A 17,369-nucleotide genomic window follows, 5' to 3' on the forward strand; every position below is an offset into this window, starting at 1 on the left:
CTCTAGAAAATATACGCTAGTCTGCTATAGAAAGAAAAAATACCATTGATTTAGAAACATTTTTATTGATCATAATTACAATAATAATATTCACTGATGCATTTTGTTCTCATCAATATATTTTGTTAGGACATCTAATGCTGACCGAAGTTTATTTATATGGGGAATATTTACTTTTCCAGCAAAACACTGCTGCTCCTCCTGCTTAAATTTGCTTAATGATATCACGTATCTAGCATACATAGTGTCCCATTCAAGACATAGTCTACAGCCAGCAGTTATTTCCACAGCTACATTAGGTACTCGTATATCGTTGCTGCTGCTGCTGTCGGTTCCATCATTAATCTCCAATAGTGTAAATGCACCCCTCATCTTTTTTTCTCCACTAATATCCATGCATATAAAAATTATTCTCTTTGAATTCAAGTCTCTTACTAATATGAATTGTAAAGAAAACTATTCCTTTTATTCAAATCCTAATCACCAATCAAGTTATACTCGTTCCTCTCGGCAAAGGTGTAATGACCTGTTTACCTACCAGAAAAATATATATATATATATATATATATATATATATATATATATATATATATATATATATATATATATATATATATATATATATATATATATATATATATATATATATATATATATATATATTGGCAACTAAAAAGAGACATCGGTTTTGGTTTACCACTAAAAAAAGACACTGAACTTTGAAATTGCGTAAATCCTCTTGACAAAGAGTGTAATGACCAGTAAAATAGGATCCTTGCAAATAAAAACTATTCTCTTTGAATTCAATTCTCTTACTAATATGAAATGTAAAGAAAACTATTCCTTTTATTCAAATCCTAATCACTACACAAGTTGTACCCGTTCCTATTGACAAAGGTGTAATGACCTGTTTACCCACCAGAAAAACCTTTTTGGTACGGGGGCCTGCGCAAAATAGTACCTAGGACTATACTCAAAAGAAGGGACTGAACTGTTAAATATCGATGATTCAATCGATCTTTTTGCAGTTGGTGTGAAATCGAGTGGTAGAGGCCAGCCCTCAGGCGGTATCGCAATCCTTGCTTCAAAATCTTTACACGCGACAGTTTTCCAAGTATCCGATAATTTTCTTGCGATCAAGATTGAACGGACAATAATCTTCTCAGTCTATATGCCTACGGACTACAAATCACCTAGATCAGGTTCCAAGCACGATAGTGCTTGTCGGAAATTAGCAAACGATATTGCCAATTGTCGCACCCAAGATTTGTCATACATTGTTGCCGGAGATATGAACTGTGATTTGATGAATTCGGAAAGCCCTAGATCCCAAGTACTCTCGACTGCATGCTCTGGTCTAAACATAATGGAAAATGATCTCGATTTCACGTATGTGCAGAACTGTGGAGCAACTTAATCTCTTGATTTTATAATGTGTTCACATCAACCAGTTCCTCTTTGCCAGTCATATGTGGATACATCTATCACCGCATCTGATCACTTACCAGTTGGTCATGTTTCCCACCTAATACATCTTCGAAATCCCACCCTGATCTGCCCAGTGGAAGAAAATGGCATCAGAAAGTTATGTGGGATAAAATTAATACCCCCTTGTACCAGAATGTATGTGACGATATTTTAGTAAGAATCCTTACAATCCTTACGTCCCTTACAATCTACTTCATAAATATTCTTTAGTTGCAGCAAGTGATAAACAACTACTGACTAATATATATTGTAGCGAAATAGTTCGTGCGGAAAAGGCTGCAGTACCGATTTGTCGTGTTCGGATTGGCTCGGAAATACCCCACTGGTCCGATAACTCGGATCTTGTAGATGGGTGTGCGGACGCGAAATTCCGGTTACGCATGTGGATAGATATGGAGACCATGGATAAAATTGCCAAAGAACTGGAAGATGCAGCTAGACGGCATAATAATAAAATGTTGTACTGGCATGTTAATAAATTCAGAGGGAGTAGTCAATATAGAATTGTCCCACGTAAAGATAGGAACGGGGCCACAATTAGTGATAAGGAAAGAGTTAAAGAAAGATGGGAAGAATGTTTTAATAAAGTGCTAAACCGGAATAGAGCTACAGGAAAAGATACAGAGGAAAATGAAAAAGTTTGTGACACCATGGATGTGAAGGAAGATATTTTTTGTGAAGAAGGAGTAAGTTAGTTTCTTAAATATAGTGGCAATGAGGTTAGAAATCAGTTACTGAAGATTATGGATATGACTTTTGAAAAGGGGAATGTATCTAGCAATTTTAGGAAGACCCTAATTAGACCCCAGTGTAAGAAAGATGATAATAGTGAGTGTGGTAACTATAGGGGAACTAGCCTCGTTTCTGTAAGTAGCAAATTACTTAGTATGATGACACTTGTAAGACTTAGAGATGCTGTAGACAAACTTTTAAGAGAAGAACAGTGCGGTTTTAGAAAAGGTAGAAGATGTGTTGACCTATATTAATAATTGAGAAGTGCCGGAATTATCAAACACCTTCAGTCCTCAGTTTTATAGATTATGATCAAGCGTTCGAATTAGCTGATAGAAGAGCGAAGGTCTTATCCTTGTATGGTATTCCAGACAAATACACTAAAAAAGCACACAAAGTCTTAAAGAGCACAACAAAGGCAATGGGAAGACATGGAATCAAATGGGGAAGAAACATTTTCCTGGATTTCGATTATGCTGATGATAATCCTTAATCCTTTCGTCATCCTAGACGAAGTTTGAGCAAAATGAATGAACTTTTAGAGGTTTTGCGAGTTCAAGGTACTATAATAGGTTTGAAAATTGATATTAAGAAGAATAAGTAGCTAAATATAGGAACAAGTTAAGATGAAAAGGTGATGTTGGGTAAAGAAAAGATCGATCAAGTGGACAGCTTCACTTACCTTGGTAGTATTATTAGTAAAGACGTTGGGAGCCTTGAAGATGTTAAAAGTAGAATAGCTAAGGCCCCGGGCATGTTTTCACAGTTGAAAAAAGAAGAATAGGAAGAGAAGTCTGCGAATCAAAATTAGAATATTGGAAGCTACAGTGATGAGAGTTGTCAAGTATGGTTCTGAAGCATGGGTGCTCCAGAAAATAAAGGAGGATTTGCTAGAAGTTTTCCAGAGAAATTGCCTACGGATTGTTTTGGGTACCCGACTGACTGACCGTGTCTCAAACATTTGGCTGTACGTAAAGTGTGGTTCAATCCCACTTTCTCGGGCTATAAGGAAAAAAATTCTGTGATTGCTAGGGCACGTTCTGCTGATAAAGGATGACACATTACCAAAGATTGTCCTTTTCAGCCAACCGTCTTAGGCTAAACGGAAAGTAGTTCGTCCGTGGTTGGGATGGGAGGATGTCGTAAAGAAAGATTTAAGGGAAATGGGAACTTAATGGGAGGGTATAAAGAGGGAAACTTTGAAACAGATTGGGATGGAGGAGGAGCGTGCGTAGCTGTGTTGGCCTCAGGCAGCTTGGTGCTGCGGGGAATTTTAGTAATAGTAGTAGAGCTTATTCTTAATAAAATAGCTTACTTTGAGGATTGTTAAATTTGGCACCATGAACGTCGGAAAAGGACTAGAGTAAATCAGAAGGAATTAAAATATGGTGGATGGGACCCAAGGGTCTGGATTAGACCAAAAAAGTAAGAGAGACACTATTAAAGGTCCTTTTTGTGTTAATTTGACTTATATCAAATGCCAATTTTGATTTTTTTTTTTTTTTTAGTTTGTTTTAGTGTTTAAAGTTCTGACTTTTCTTGTCTCCGCCACTTCCCTCGGGCCTTTGCCTTTATACATCTCCATAACAGATTACAAACATCATTTTGCTCCACACTTGAATTTTTCCGTTTAGCCTAGAAGGCTGCTGTATTAAAAGCTGCTGTTTTAGAGGTTTAGAGGCTGCTGTTTTAAAAATCCCCAAAATGCACAAATTCTCGACAATATATGCAAAATTAAGGAAAAAATCACAAAAATATCGGAAGAAGTCACAAAAACTTGAATTTCTTCTTACTGAGGGTTGAAGACTACTTATTAAAAAAATTTTCCTATTAATTTTAAATAATAGGTGGTACTAAGGACATATCAGGTGCTGAAGGGGCCCCCGACAATAAAAACAACTTATTTTTTGAATTCATCAATTTAAATATGATGATTTTATAAATTATTTCCTCTCAAAGTTGCGTTCCCTCCTCTTCCACATCGTTTTATTCGTTCAAAATCATTTTTTTTATTTTTTTGTCCATTTTTTTATCTTTCTTTTAGTTTGATTTTAGAATACTGACAACAAATCCTAGAAACAAGCTCAAAAGATCTGTGCACACCCCTGCTACAATGTCTTCAGATCTTATTTATTTTGTATGTGTTTTTTCACAGTTAAAAAAAGTTTGGGAGAATAAGGAAGATAAGTCTTCAAACCAAAATTAGAATATTAGAAGCTTCAGTGATGACAGTGGTTAAATATGGCTCTGAAGCATGGGCGCTCCCAAAAGCGGAAGAAGATTTGCTAGATGTTTTCCAGAGAAATTGTCTACGGATTGTTCTGGGTACCCGGCTGACTGACTGTATCAGAGGCAACGCTGTAGCGTTGCCTATAGTAAAGGCCATACGGCTCCAATGTTTTATTATTATTTATTTTTTTCCCAGAGGCACTTCATACGGAAGGGTCGTCGTAGAAACTTCAAAGGGGGCTCATTTGATTGAAAATCGAGAGTTCTAGTGCCCTTTTTAATAGTCAAAAATGATTGGAGGGCAGCTAGCCCCCCCCCCCTCACGCCCATCATTCCCCCAAACACATCCAATCAAAATTTTGAGATAGCGATTTTGTTCAGCGTAGTTGATTTCCGAATAGAAAATATATTTTTGAGGAGGACACTCCCCCAAAACCCTCAGGGCAAGAGTTTTAAGTTATGCCCTGGGAGCATATAAGGTTATTATAGAAGGCGTTGTCGTAGAAACTTCAAAACAGGCTCATGCGATTGGAAATTCAAAGGGCTAGTGCTCTTTTTAATAGTCGAAAGTGATTGGAGGGCAACTAGCCCCTCCCCATGCCCATCATTTCCCCAAACATATCCAATTAAAATTTTAAGATAGCCATTTTGTTCAGCGTAGTTGATTTCCAGATACAAAATATGTTTTTGAAGAAGACAATCCCCCACAGCCCTCAGGTCAAGGGTTTTAAGTTATGCCCTGGGGACATATAAGGTTTTTATAAAAAGCTTTGTCGTAGAAACTTCAAAAAAGGCTCATTCGACTGGAAATTCAAAGGCCTAGTGCCTTTTTTATGGTCAAAAGCGATTGGAGGGCAACTAACCCCCCCCCCCTCACGCCCACCATTCCCACAAACAATTCCAATCAAAAGTTTGAGATAGCCATTTTGTTCAGCGTTGTTGATTTTCAGATAGAAAATATGTTTTTGAGGAAGACACTCCCCCACAACCCTTAGGGCAAGGGTTTTAAGTTATGCCCTGGGGGCATATGAGGTTCTTATAGAAGGCGTTGTCGTGGAAACTTAAAAAAGACTCATTCGATTGGAAATTAAAGGGCTAGTGTTCTTTTTAATAGTTGAAAGTGATTGGAGGGCAACTAGCCCCTCCCCGACGCCCATCATTCGCCCAAACACATCCAATCAAAATTTTGAGATAGCCATATTGTTCCGCGTAGTTGATTTTCAGATATAAAATATGCTTTTGAGGAGGACACTCCCCCACAACCCTCAAGGCAAGGGTTTTAAGTTATCCCCTGGGGGCATATAAGGTTTTTATAGAAGGCGGTATCGTAGAAGCTTCAAAAAAGGCTCATTTAATTGGAAATTCAAAGGGCTAGTGCCCTTTTAACAATCGAAAGTGATTTGAGGGCAACTAACCCCCCTCTCACGCCCACCTTTTCCCCAAACACATCCAATCAAAATTTTGAGACAACCATTTTATTAAACGTAGTTTGAATCGAATAAAATAACTACAAACAAGAGTTTGGGTATCATTCTGCCTCACTGCAGAAGCCTAAAATCCCGAACGAACATAAATTAAAATTAACTATCTTGCAAACATAAAGATAACCGGTGCAAACATAAATAAATGAATAAATCTTATATAGCTTCAATATTTTTTATTATTTTCCCCCAGAGCTGCTTTATATGCAAGGGTTAAAAATACCATTTTGTTAAAAATAGTTGAAAGGTTAAGTAACAAAACTCTGGCGTCGACAAAACCCCACAGGGCCCAGGGGCAGGAAGGGATTCTCGTATAAACTTCAGAGAGCGCTCATTTGATTGGAAATTAGAAGTTCTAGTCCAGCTCTTAAGAGTCAAAATTGATCGAAGGACAAATAAACCCCCCACGCCCTTTTTCCCCACCCCTTCCTTTGAACTAATTCTGTTACCTGAAGGCCCAATGAGAGTTAGAATGTTTTGGTATTAACACACACCTATTATGCATCTGCTCTCCTCCCTAACAAGGAAAGAAACAGAGAGTGTAAGGCAGTGGCGGATCCAGGGGAGGGGCGAGGCCCCCCCCTGACGTTGTCTAAAGTAGTGTAATTTACTTAGTTAACGCAAGATTGCGTTAATTAAACTTGCTATTTTTTCAATCCATTCATTGTTGTCAATCGCTGTCCACAAGTTATGCAAGCTGTCTATTGTTTACATATAAGGTTTTTATCAAAGAAGTAATCGTATAGACTTTGAAAATAACCTCTTTCGATTTCAATTGAAAGTTCTAGATCCGTTTTTTAAAGTCAAGAATAATCGGACAGTAAGCAACCCCCCCCCCCATGCCATAAAAACTTGAAACTTTATACAATCAAAAACGAACAAAAATTAATTAAAAAACTTTCCGAAAAATAAGTTTTTCAAAGAAAAGTAAAGGCCATTTTAAACTTAAGCTCAGGAAACACAAATACCTGTTAAAATTCAAACTCAAAACGACCAGAAATTACTATTAAAGAATAAATGAAACCCAAAACGAACAAAAATTAAATAAACAGTCATAGCAAAAAACACACAACCAGTAATAATATAAATAAATAAATAGATCTTAAAGCGAGTAATGCTTAGATTGAATATGAAAATCAAGCTTAAAACGAAAAACAAATAGTTTGCTATTAAATTATAAATGAAACTTAAAACGAACAGAAATTAAATAAACAATCAATGCGAACAAACATACAATATATATTAATGTAAATGAATAAATAAATCTTAAAACAAGTGAAACTTAAAATGAATATGCAAATCTAGTTTGAATCGAATAAAAATAACTACAAACAAGAGTTTGGGTATCGCCTCACAGCAGAAGCCTAAGAAACCTACTGCATCATTGGCGCTTTACTGAAAACGAATTATATTACAAATGTTTTCTTTTGTACTTAATATTGAAGATAAATATTAAAATTACAGTAAAATTTTGAACAGATGAGCTTTCAGCAATTAATATCATTATACATAAAACGTTCAGTTTAATTTATTAGTTCTTTCCAAGATTGGTCAAGACAAATATAGTTTCACTACAAACAAAATTTGGATACTGCCCCCTTCTTTAACTGTAAAAACCTAAAGCCTTCTGCATCATTGGCGCTTCACTGAAAACGAATTACTCGTATATTACAAATTTATTCTTTCCCAGTTCTTACAGCATTGAAAATGAAAATAAAAATTACAGTGAGAAAAAAAAATCTTGAACGGATGGATCTTTCAACAATTAATATCATTATATATCAAATATTGAATTTGATTTTGTTTATACTTTCCAAGACTGTTCAAGACTCATATAGTTTTCAGTAAGGCGCCAAATTATTGTTTTTCTAACCAATTCATATTGTCATTTTAGTAACTGTCATTTTTTTTTTTTAGCTTTGGACTTTGGAGCTAAGCGTATAATGTAGAGTCTGTAGTTGTAAAAGCTTCCCTTTTACTACATATTTTTAGTCTTGGTTAAAAAATAATATTCATGTGTTTGCCTGCAAAAAGGCGAAAGGGCCATAAGGAAAGAAATATCATTTGACCATTGAACCCCTCCTGCCACTCCTCTTCAACAACTGAGATGTCACGATCCCGATAGTCATTTTATGCATTTTAGAGCCCAACCCCCAAAAATTCTCTAAGGGTGCACCTTTATCAGTGAGGGAGGGGGGGGGGGTTCATTTTTGAAGTATTGCTATTCAAACGTTGAACCTTACCATCGATAATGGGGCTTGCGGAGAGAGTCAGCCCTATCATGTTTAGGATATCCCTGAGGATAATATTAAAAACAGACATAGATTAATAAGAACACAGCAGCTGTTTGAAATGAAATTAAAGAGTATTATTAAAACTTAAAACGAACAGAAATCTTGATGCTTGATGGGAACAGCTATATATGAAGAGGAAGCCATTCATTCGTGATACTAAATTTAAAATGTAGTTTTAGAGGATAATTAGTACATGCAACATGTTGTAAAGATTGGAAAGCCTAGGAAAGTGGTACCCACCTCATGCATACAATAATCCCAGTTTACTTTAAGTTAGAATGTTTCTCTTTACTTTCATTTGACAAAAACTCATTTAACGATCAAAAATCAATTATGAGTTTGTGGAACTTTCCTTAAGCTTTTTGCCAAATGTTTTTATCAATTGTTTTTGCCAAATGTTACAATTTTTTCATATTTTTTTCTGATAATAATAAAAAAATAATCCAAGTACGGTTACCGACAGTAATGCACAAAAACAAAGCTTTGATTTGCCGAAATCATACAGCCCTATAGCTAACACTATATTTACTACCACTACTACTTATTTTGAGAATACCATTACCGCGACTACGGATACGACTAGGCTTATATCCTATTACAACTACTCATACGACTACTCTTGGCTGGCCCCCGTCCTTCCCCTCAACAGTGACTATTCAGACATGCTGCATCTATTTTGAACAACAATCTTGAATTAATCATTGACGGAATGTTTGGAATAAAAAATATTGTAAATGTCAAATTCATGGCCTTTATCAGTTAATTTATATTCCAAAACGACTTCTCTTGCCATGCCTACTTTTAGTAAAACTACTTTTATTAATGAGTTGAATGTTAATCATTATAAATTATTGGTGTGATTATATTCACTGCTACTGCTACCGCATTTACTCCTTCCAAGACCATCCTAGCCACGGCCATTATTCCTACCACACCCGCTTCTACCAAAGACACGGGCAGTCTTTTCAAAACCCAGGGGCAATGGTAGCTTTAGCGTCCCCTTAGATAGTGCTCTGAGGTTTAAATCAAATGGGTTCACCTAACGAGCAGCCCAGCACAAGCTTTCAGGGGAGAGTAGCAAGGTCCTTCCTTGCCCTTTTTTGTCATTAGCCGTTTTTTCTCCAGTAGCACCCCGTTACAATGCGTCAAAGAGCTAACGCTTCGAGTTAATACAAACGCAAAAAAAAACATTTAAAAAACAGGCCACTGACATAGGTAAGGCATCGTTAAGAAATAAAAACGTAAATTCATATAAATAGATAGGAAGTAAGGAATTCAAAAGGCCAAACGGTGGACGAAAGTTGTTTCACGTCATTAGGTAAGCCAACGGTTTGAGAATAAGATAGGTACAGGCTGAGAAACACTGCGGGGCAGGAGGACTCTGATGGGCGAGTGTCTTTCGGAAAATATTTTCGGTTTGAGAGCAAGGCACTGCATTTCTTTTAGCCGGAGAGCGGAAACTCAACGCCTAATTCCTCTGTACTTGAGGTTTATTACTTGTTTTTTCACATGACAGTAGGAAATTTGGGACTTCACCCTTAAATATTGTTCGCAGGGTTGTTTTTTGGATATATTCGGTTTTATCTGAGTAGGCTACTTACTCGAAATGCCTTGTTGCCAAACAGGACAAGCATATTCAAGAAGAGGACCATTAAAGGAGGTTTTAATCTTTAAACAACGACAATATGAGCAGTTTTATATTTTAAGAAGCTTTTGGAGGAAAATTGAAGCATTAGCTCGATGAAAAGGGTTTTTTTTAAATGAATTTCCCACTTTAGGTTTAGTTTGCAATGACATTGCGAATGCTCTTAGGGTTTAAATCATTTCAATGATTTTAATCATTTTTCAATTTTTACGATTTGTAAATTCATCAGTAAAATTCCAACTTTTTGAACAATCTTTTGAGATTTTGGTGATCTTAATATAAAAAAAATAGGAGACTTAGGAGGGTTCCTTGGGGTATGCCATTGTGGACAGGAGAGAACCGAAGTAATTATTCAGATGTTTGACTACTTGTGATCTATTGGGTAGGGAGTAGGTAACTAGTTATACAAGGAACAGTCAACATTGAATTCGTCGATCAGTTTTTTTGCATTAATAAATTAAGACAAACAATATCAAAGAATTTTTTTATTTCAGTGGGATTGAGATTCTTCCAGATATTGCTTTTTTCAGTATTTTCTCAATGGGATTAATGAGATGAACAAGATTTTGGGAAGCAGAAATATTTTTCAATCCTTCTGAATTGTCTCAGGTCAATAAGATAAAGGATTATTTTTTGCTAGGCCGCTAAGCGAGGAAGGCTTCGTAAAGAGATTATATAAAAAAAGTTTATCTGGAGGAAGTAAAGAGTGAAGTTGAAACTTAAAACGAACACAAATTATTACTTCACAACTTATCTAACATATACCGATATATTTTCACGTAGCCTACAACCCCCCCCCCCCCTTCAACGTACCCCTGGGTGTTCGCGTAATACAGATTGGAAACCATAGCTCCACTTGATTAAGCAACGGGTCACGATTCCCTATGTAAGACTATGTGGTATTTACCACGGTTTGTGAACATCCACGAAAAACTTAGGCCATGACAACTTTGGAAATTATTTTTAAGTACACAAGTAATTTTTATGAAAAAAATTCAAAAAATTTATAGAAAATATGGAAATTTTTCTTAATTTGTCAAAGAGACAATACGAAGTAAGTTATTTGATATAAAAAAAAATTTCTTAGAAGCTAGGGCATTTTACTTAGACAAAATATACGGAATTTGTAAAATCAAAATTTCCAAATAAAAAAGTCACAGAAATGGCCGTCTCCAGAGGAGGGGTGGGGGTTTGATCCCCCTTCTGATATGATTTTCAGACTCATCTGGATGAGTCCCCTCCCCCCCCCGCGTCCCCATCCCAGTCCCATGATCATGATCTGGATGAGTCCAATCCCAGCCCTTTGGTCACCCTCATCAGGAATTTAAGTTTAGTTGCAATTTTACGGTAAATAATGACGAGGAAATGTTTTTTTTTATATAGGAAGATTGATCTTATATGTTATCATTGGATTTTACAAAAATTTTACAAGCAGTGATGATGAAAGGCATGAAAAATAGCAAGGCATGGCTTAACGGAAGAGGTTCAAATGCTAATTTTACCTGGCCAATGTTCAGCTCTTGAGGGAATTGACTTAACACTGGTGCATAACTGTTTCTGTCTTCTTCAATTACAGAGACGATAAGTGCAATCAGCTTGTGCCAAAAGTCAACACTGTCTAGTCTTGGTCCGGATTCTTCAGCATCCCGTTTTGCTTCCGCTGGGTCAACCTTTGAAAAAGAAAATAAGTAAAAATATTTGCTTTTCATTGTTAATTTAAATATGTGCAATGCATGGGCTTCTGTCCCAGCCAGTCATTGCCAACATTTGATCAAACAGTTCGTGGTAACGAACTGTAAGTAAGGAGCGACCCGGCTCATTGGTAACCGAAACTCTAAAAAACGGAATTTTGATACCAATAGACACATCAAAAGAATTAGATTTTAATGCTTATTTCAAATATATAAGTTTCATCAAGTTTAGTTTTACCCATCAAAAGTTACGCTCCTGAGAAAATTTGGCTGATTTTAGAAAAAAGGGGAAAAAACCCTAAAACTTGTAGAACCTTAATAAAAATCACACCATCATATTCAGCGTATCAAATAACCCTACTGTAGAGGTTTTAAGCACCTATCTACAAAAATATGGATTTTTGTATTTTTGCCAGAAGAAAGATCACGGATGCGTGTTTATTTGTTTATTTGTTGTTGTTTTTTTTCCCAGGGGTGATTGTATCGGCCCAGTGGTCCTAGAATATCGTGGGAGAGCTGATTGGAACGAAAATTAAAAGTTCTAGCGCCCTTTTTAAGTGACCAAAGAAATGGAGGGCAACTAGGCCCCCTCCCACGCTCATTTTTTTCCCAAAGTCACCCGATCAAAATTTTGGGATAGCCATTTTTTTCAGCATGTTCAAAAATATGATAACTATGTCTTTTAGGATGACTTAATCCCCTGAAGTCCCCAGGGGGAGGGCTGAAAGTTATGAACTTTACCCAATGTTAGTAGAGTGTGTCGTATGGATTCTGTAGAGGCCATAGAAATCACTGTGCTATTCTATAGAGGCCATAGGAACCACGTTCTATAGAGACCCTAGGAATCAAAGTGCTATTTGCTTGATGCTCTACACCTTTTCAAAGAGAGTAAGTAGCCCCTTGCATATAGGTTATACTTCTATGGATGCCCTAGGAATCACAGTGCTATTTGCTTGATGCTCTACACCTTTTCAAAGAGAGTGAATATCCCCTAACAATGTCGTATGGATTCTATGGGCTTATGTTCCTTACCATGCTATTTGCCTGGCTTAGATTCCTTGACATGCATCAATTGATAAGGACGATACAAGACTTGGCAGATATATGTTTCAAAGTTCAATGGCCGAAACTAAAGATCGTCAAATTGCGTATTCAAAGTTGAAAATTGTACAATTTGCGTAAAAATAACTCTATTTGCGAATTTTTTGCGAAAAGGTATTTGCAAAAAGGTATTCCGTTGGTTAAGAATGCGTCACGGGTAATTAAAGAATGAGGAATGGAATGCATCAACAATACAAAGAATATGCTCAGATACGTAATAGATTTGACGCCTACAAGAGACATTGGTACAAGGTATTCAATAGCTGAATTGGCTTTATATCATTTTGCGTAAAAGCTAACTCAATTTGCGAAAAAAGGTAAAGCATTTGCGAACTTGACTGTATGAATGATCTTAATTTTTGATTGAATAATAGGGATGTGAATGATCCTAATTATTAATCAGACCGTATGAAGGTGGTAAAAAAAGGGTTAAACTAATTAACAGTTAAGGCAAGCCCAAAGTGCCTGTTAACTCATAGTCTTTTTATCATAAATTTGAAAGGGCATCAATCTATGAAAATGGTTAACGATTATAGAATGACCTTTGAGTTGATCTGGCTTTGCTTCTTCGATGCGTTTAGTATAATATACAGGTGGCGTTTGAACAGTGTTGTCAATTTAAAATAGGGTCTAACGTTATAGTATACTAAAAAGTTGATACTAAAAAAGATGTAGATGGCAAGAAAATAATTTTAATAAAGAAATTCAGAACAATCCATAGAAAGCCTTACAAATCAAGTAGTGAGGTGTATATGAGTAAGAACCGTCAAGGATCATAAGCACCAATGACCCTAACCACCAGGGACCTCAACCCCCAAAGGGCCCCTATCCCCAAACTCCCAGGGGTCCCCCTCCCCTCCAGCTTTTTGCCATCCCCCCCCCCCATTTTTTTGAATTTTTTTTGAAGTTTATTTTAACTTTTTTTATTTTTTTTTTAACATAAGATATTTTTTACATCTTTTACATCTTTTAGAATGACATGTAGCATACTTAAAACAAAAAATAATCACATTTAATATTTTCCAAATTCAAAATGAGAATGATATAGAAATGTTAGTCGTGAATTTTACTATTAGAAAAACCATTTTTTTTTTACATTTTTAAAAAAAATTTTTTTACATCTAAATCATATCAGAAAAATAGAATGACACTTTTGATTTAAACTTTTAAGACATATTCTTGTGCATACCCATACTCCTATTGATGAGGACTGATGGTTCTCATTCAATATTTTTTCATGAAAAACAAACTATTTTTTTTTAATTAAAGTTTTTTTGGACTTCGAAATTATTCAACTTTATTTTTATTTTTTAACATGGTATTTTTTCAACTTTTTTTAACATCTCTAAATCATATCAGAAAAATAGAATTACACTTTTGATTTAAATTTTAAAACATATTCTTGTGCAAACCCATACTCCTATTGATGAGAAATGATGGTTCTCATTCAATATTTTTTCATGAAAAAAAAACTTTTTTTTAACTAATTTTTTTGGGACTTCGAAATTATTCAACTTTTTTTTACATCTCTAAATCATATCAGGAAAATAGAATGACACTTTTGATTTAAATTTTAAAACATATTCTTGTGCATAACCATATTCCTATTGATGAGGACTGATGGTTCTCATTCAATATTGTTTCATGAAAAACAAACTATTTTCTTTTAACTAATTTTTTTTTGACTTCGAAATTATTCAACTTTTTTTTTATTTTTTAACATGGTATTTTTTTCATTTTTTTTAAATCTCTAAATCATATCAGAAAAAAATAATGACACTTTTGATTTGAATTTTAAAATATCTTCTTGTGCCTACCCATACTCCTATTGTTGAGGACTGATGGTTCTCATTCAATATTTTTTCATGAAAAACAAACTATTTTTTTTCAACTAATTTTTTTTTGACTTCGAAATTATTCAACTTTTTTTCTTTATTTTTTTTTTAAATAATATTTTTTCTATTTTTTTTACATCTCTAAATCATATCAGAAAAATAGAATGATACTTTTGATTTAAATTTTAAAACATATTCTCGTGCATACCCATACTCATATTGATGAGGACTGTTGGTTCTCATTCAATATTTTTTCATGAAAAACAAACTATTTTTGTAACTAATTTTTTTGGACTTCGAAATTACTCAACTTTTTTTCTTTATTTTTTTTATTTTTTAAAACAATATTTTTTTCAACTTTTTTTTACATCTGTAAATCATATCAGAAAAATAGAATGACACTTTATTTAAATTTTAAAACATATTCTTGTGCATACCCATACTCCTATTGACGAGGACTGATGGTTCTCATTCAATATTTTTTCATGAAAAACAAATTATTTTTTTAAACTAATTTTTTGTGGACTTCGAAATTATTCAACTTGGTTTTTTTTATTTTTTTTATTTTTTAACATGGCATTTCTCTCAACTTTTTTTTACATCTCTAAATCATATAAGAAAAACAAAATGAAAATTTTGATTTGAGTTTTAAATCCTATTATTGGGTGTACCAATACACATATTGATGAGGACTGATGGTTGTCATTCAATATTTTTTCATGAAAAACAAACTATTTTTTTTTAACTAAATTTTTTCGGACTTCGAAATTATTCAACTTTTTTTTACATATCTAAATCATATCAGAAAAATAGAATGAAACTTTTGATTTAAATTTTAAAAAATATTCTTGTGCATACCCATACTCCTATTGATGAGGACTGATGGTTCTCATTAAATATTTTTACAAGAAAAACAAACTATTTTTTTAACTAATTTTTTTTGGACTTCGAAATTATTCAACTTTTTTTTCTTTAATTATTTTTTAACATGGTATTTTTTTCAAATTTTTTTTAGATCTCTAAATCATATCAGAAAAATAGAATGAAACTTTTGATTTAAATTTTAAAACATATTATTGTGTATACCAAAACTCCTATTGATGATGACTGATTATTGCCATTCAATATTTTTTCATGAAAAACAAACAATTTGTTTTTTGACTTCGAAATTATTCAACTTTTTTTTAAATCTCTAAATCATATCAGAAAAATAGAATTACACTTTTGATTTAAATTATAAAACATATTCTTGTGCATACCCATACTCCTATTGATGAGGACTGCTGGTTCTCATTCAATATTTTTACATGTAAAACAAACTATTTTTTTTAACTAATTTATTTTTGGATTTCGAAATTATTCAACTTTTTTTTCTTTATTTTTTTTAACATTGTATTTTTTTCTACTTTTGTTTACATCTCTAAATCATAGAAAAATGGAATGATACTTTTGATTTAAATTTTAAAACATATTTTCGTGCCTACCCATACTCCTATTGATGAGGACTGTTGGTTCTCATTCAATATTTTTTCATGAAAAACAAACTTTTTTTTTACCTAATTTTTTTTTGGACTTCGAAATTATTCAACTTTTTTTCTTTTTTTTTTTTATTTTTTAAAATAATATTTTTTTCAACTTTTTTTTACATCTGTAAATCATATCAGAAAAATAGAATGACACTTGATTTAAATTGTAAAACATATTTTTGTGCATAACCATAATCCTATTGATGAGGACTGATGGTTCTCATTCATTTTTTTTTCATGAAAAACAAACTATTGTTTTTTAACTAATTTTTTTTTGGACTTCGAAATTCTTCAACTTTTTTTTTACATCTCTAAATCATATCAGAAATATTGAATGACACTTTTGATTTAAATTTTAAAACATATTCTTGTGCATTACCATACTCCTATTGACGAGGACTGATGGTTCTCATTCAATATTTTTTCAGGAAAAACAAATTATTTTTTTTAACTAATTTTTTTTGGAATTCGAAATTATTCAACTGTTTTTTTTTATTTTTTTTATTTTTAACATGGTATTTTTTTCAACTTTTTTTTTTACATCTCTAAATCATATCAGAAAAATAGAATGACAATTGATTTAAATTTTAAAACATATTCTTGTGCATACCGATACTCCTATTGATGAAGACTGATGGTTCTCATTCAATATTTTGTCATGAAAAACAAACAATTTTTTTAACTAAATTTTTTTTGGACTTCGAAATTATTCAACTTTTTTCACCTTTTTTTTCACATCTCTAAATCATATCAGAAAAATAGAATGACACTTTTGATTTAAATTTTAAAACATATTCTTGTGCATACCCATACTCCTATTGATGAGGACTAATGGTTCTCATTCAATATTTTTTCATGAAAAACAAACTATTTTTTTAACTAATTTTTTTTGGATTTTGAAATTATTCAACTTTTTTTTATTTTTAATATTTTTTAACATGGTATTTTTTTCAACTTTTTTTACATCTCTTAGAATGACATGAAACATACTTAAACATAAAAGATTCACATTTAATTGGAATACGCAAATACCTGCCCAGACACACAGGTAAAAAGAGAGAGAGACAAAAACACATACAAATACGTAGATTCAGACACACAAACCGAGAAAAACATGCATTTGGAATAAGCAAACACAGGCCCAGACACACAGGCAGAGAGAGTGAGAGAGACAAAAACACATACAAATACGTAGATTCAGACACACAAATCGAGAAAGACATGCATTTGGAATAAGCAAACCCCCGCCCAGACACACAGGGAAAAAAAGTGAGAGAGACAAAAACACATAAAAATACCTAGATTCAGACACACAAACCAAGAAAGACATGCATTTGGAATAAGAAA

The 17,369-nt window shown here is 33.5% G+C and overlaps 1 protein-coding gene across 1 annotated transcript in view; it reads right to left on the bottom strand.

Moving 5' to 3' along the window:
* Window positions 1–2,532: 2,532 nt before the first annotated feature.
* LOC148948630 (protein unc-13 homolog A-like) overlaps window positions 2,533–17,369 on the bottom strand; it is a 143,658-nt gene continuing 128,821 nt past the window's right edge. Inside the window, exons 8-10 of the mRNA XM_089094982.1 lie at window positions 11,372–11,539; window positions 9,826–9,892; window positions 2,533–2,600 (exon numbers count right to left, since the gene is read on the bottom strand). Of these exons, the coding sequence (XP_088951108.1) occupies window positions 2,533–2,600; window positions 9,826–9,892; window positions 11,372–11,539 (303 nt within the window). The remainder of the gene's footprint in view (window positions 2,601–9,825; window positions 9,893–11,371; window positions 11,540–17,369) is intronic.

Source organism: Artemia sp. Qi Xiang Cuo, chromosome 9 (assembly GCF_049724085.1).
Source record: "Artemia sp. Qi Xiang Cuo chromosome 9, ASM4972408v1, whole genome shotgun sequence".
Lineage (NCBI taxonomy): Eukaryota > Metazoa > Arthropoda > Branchiopoda > Anostraca > Artemiidae > Artemia > Artemia sp. Qi Xiang Cuo.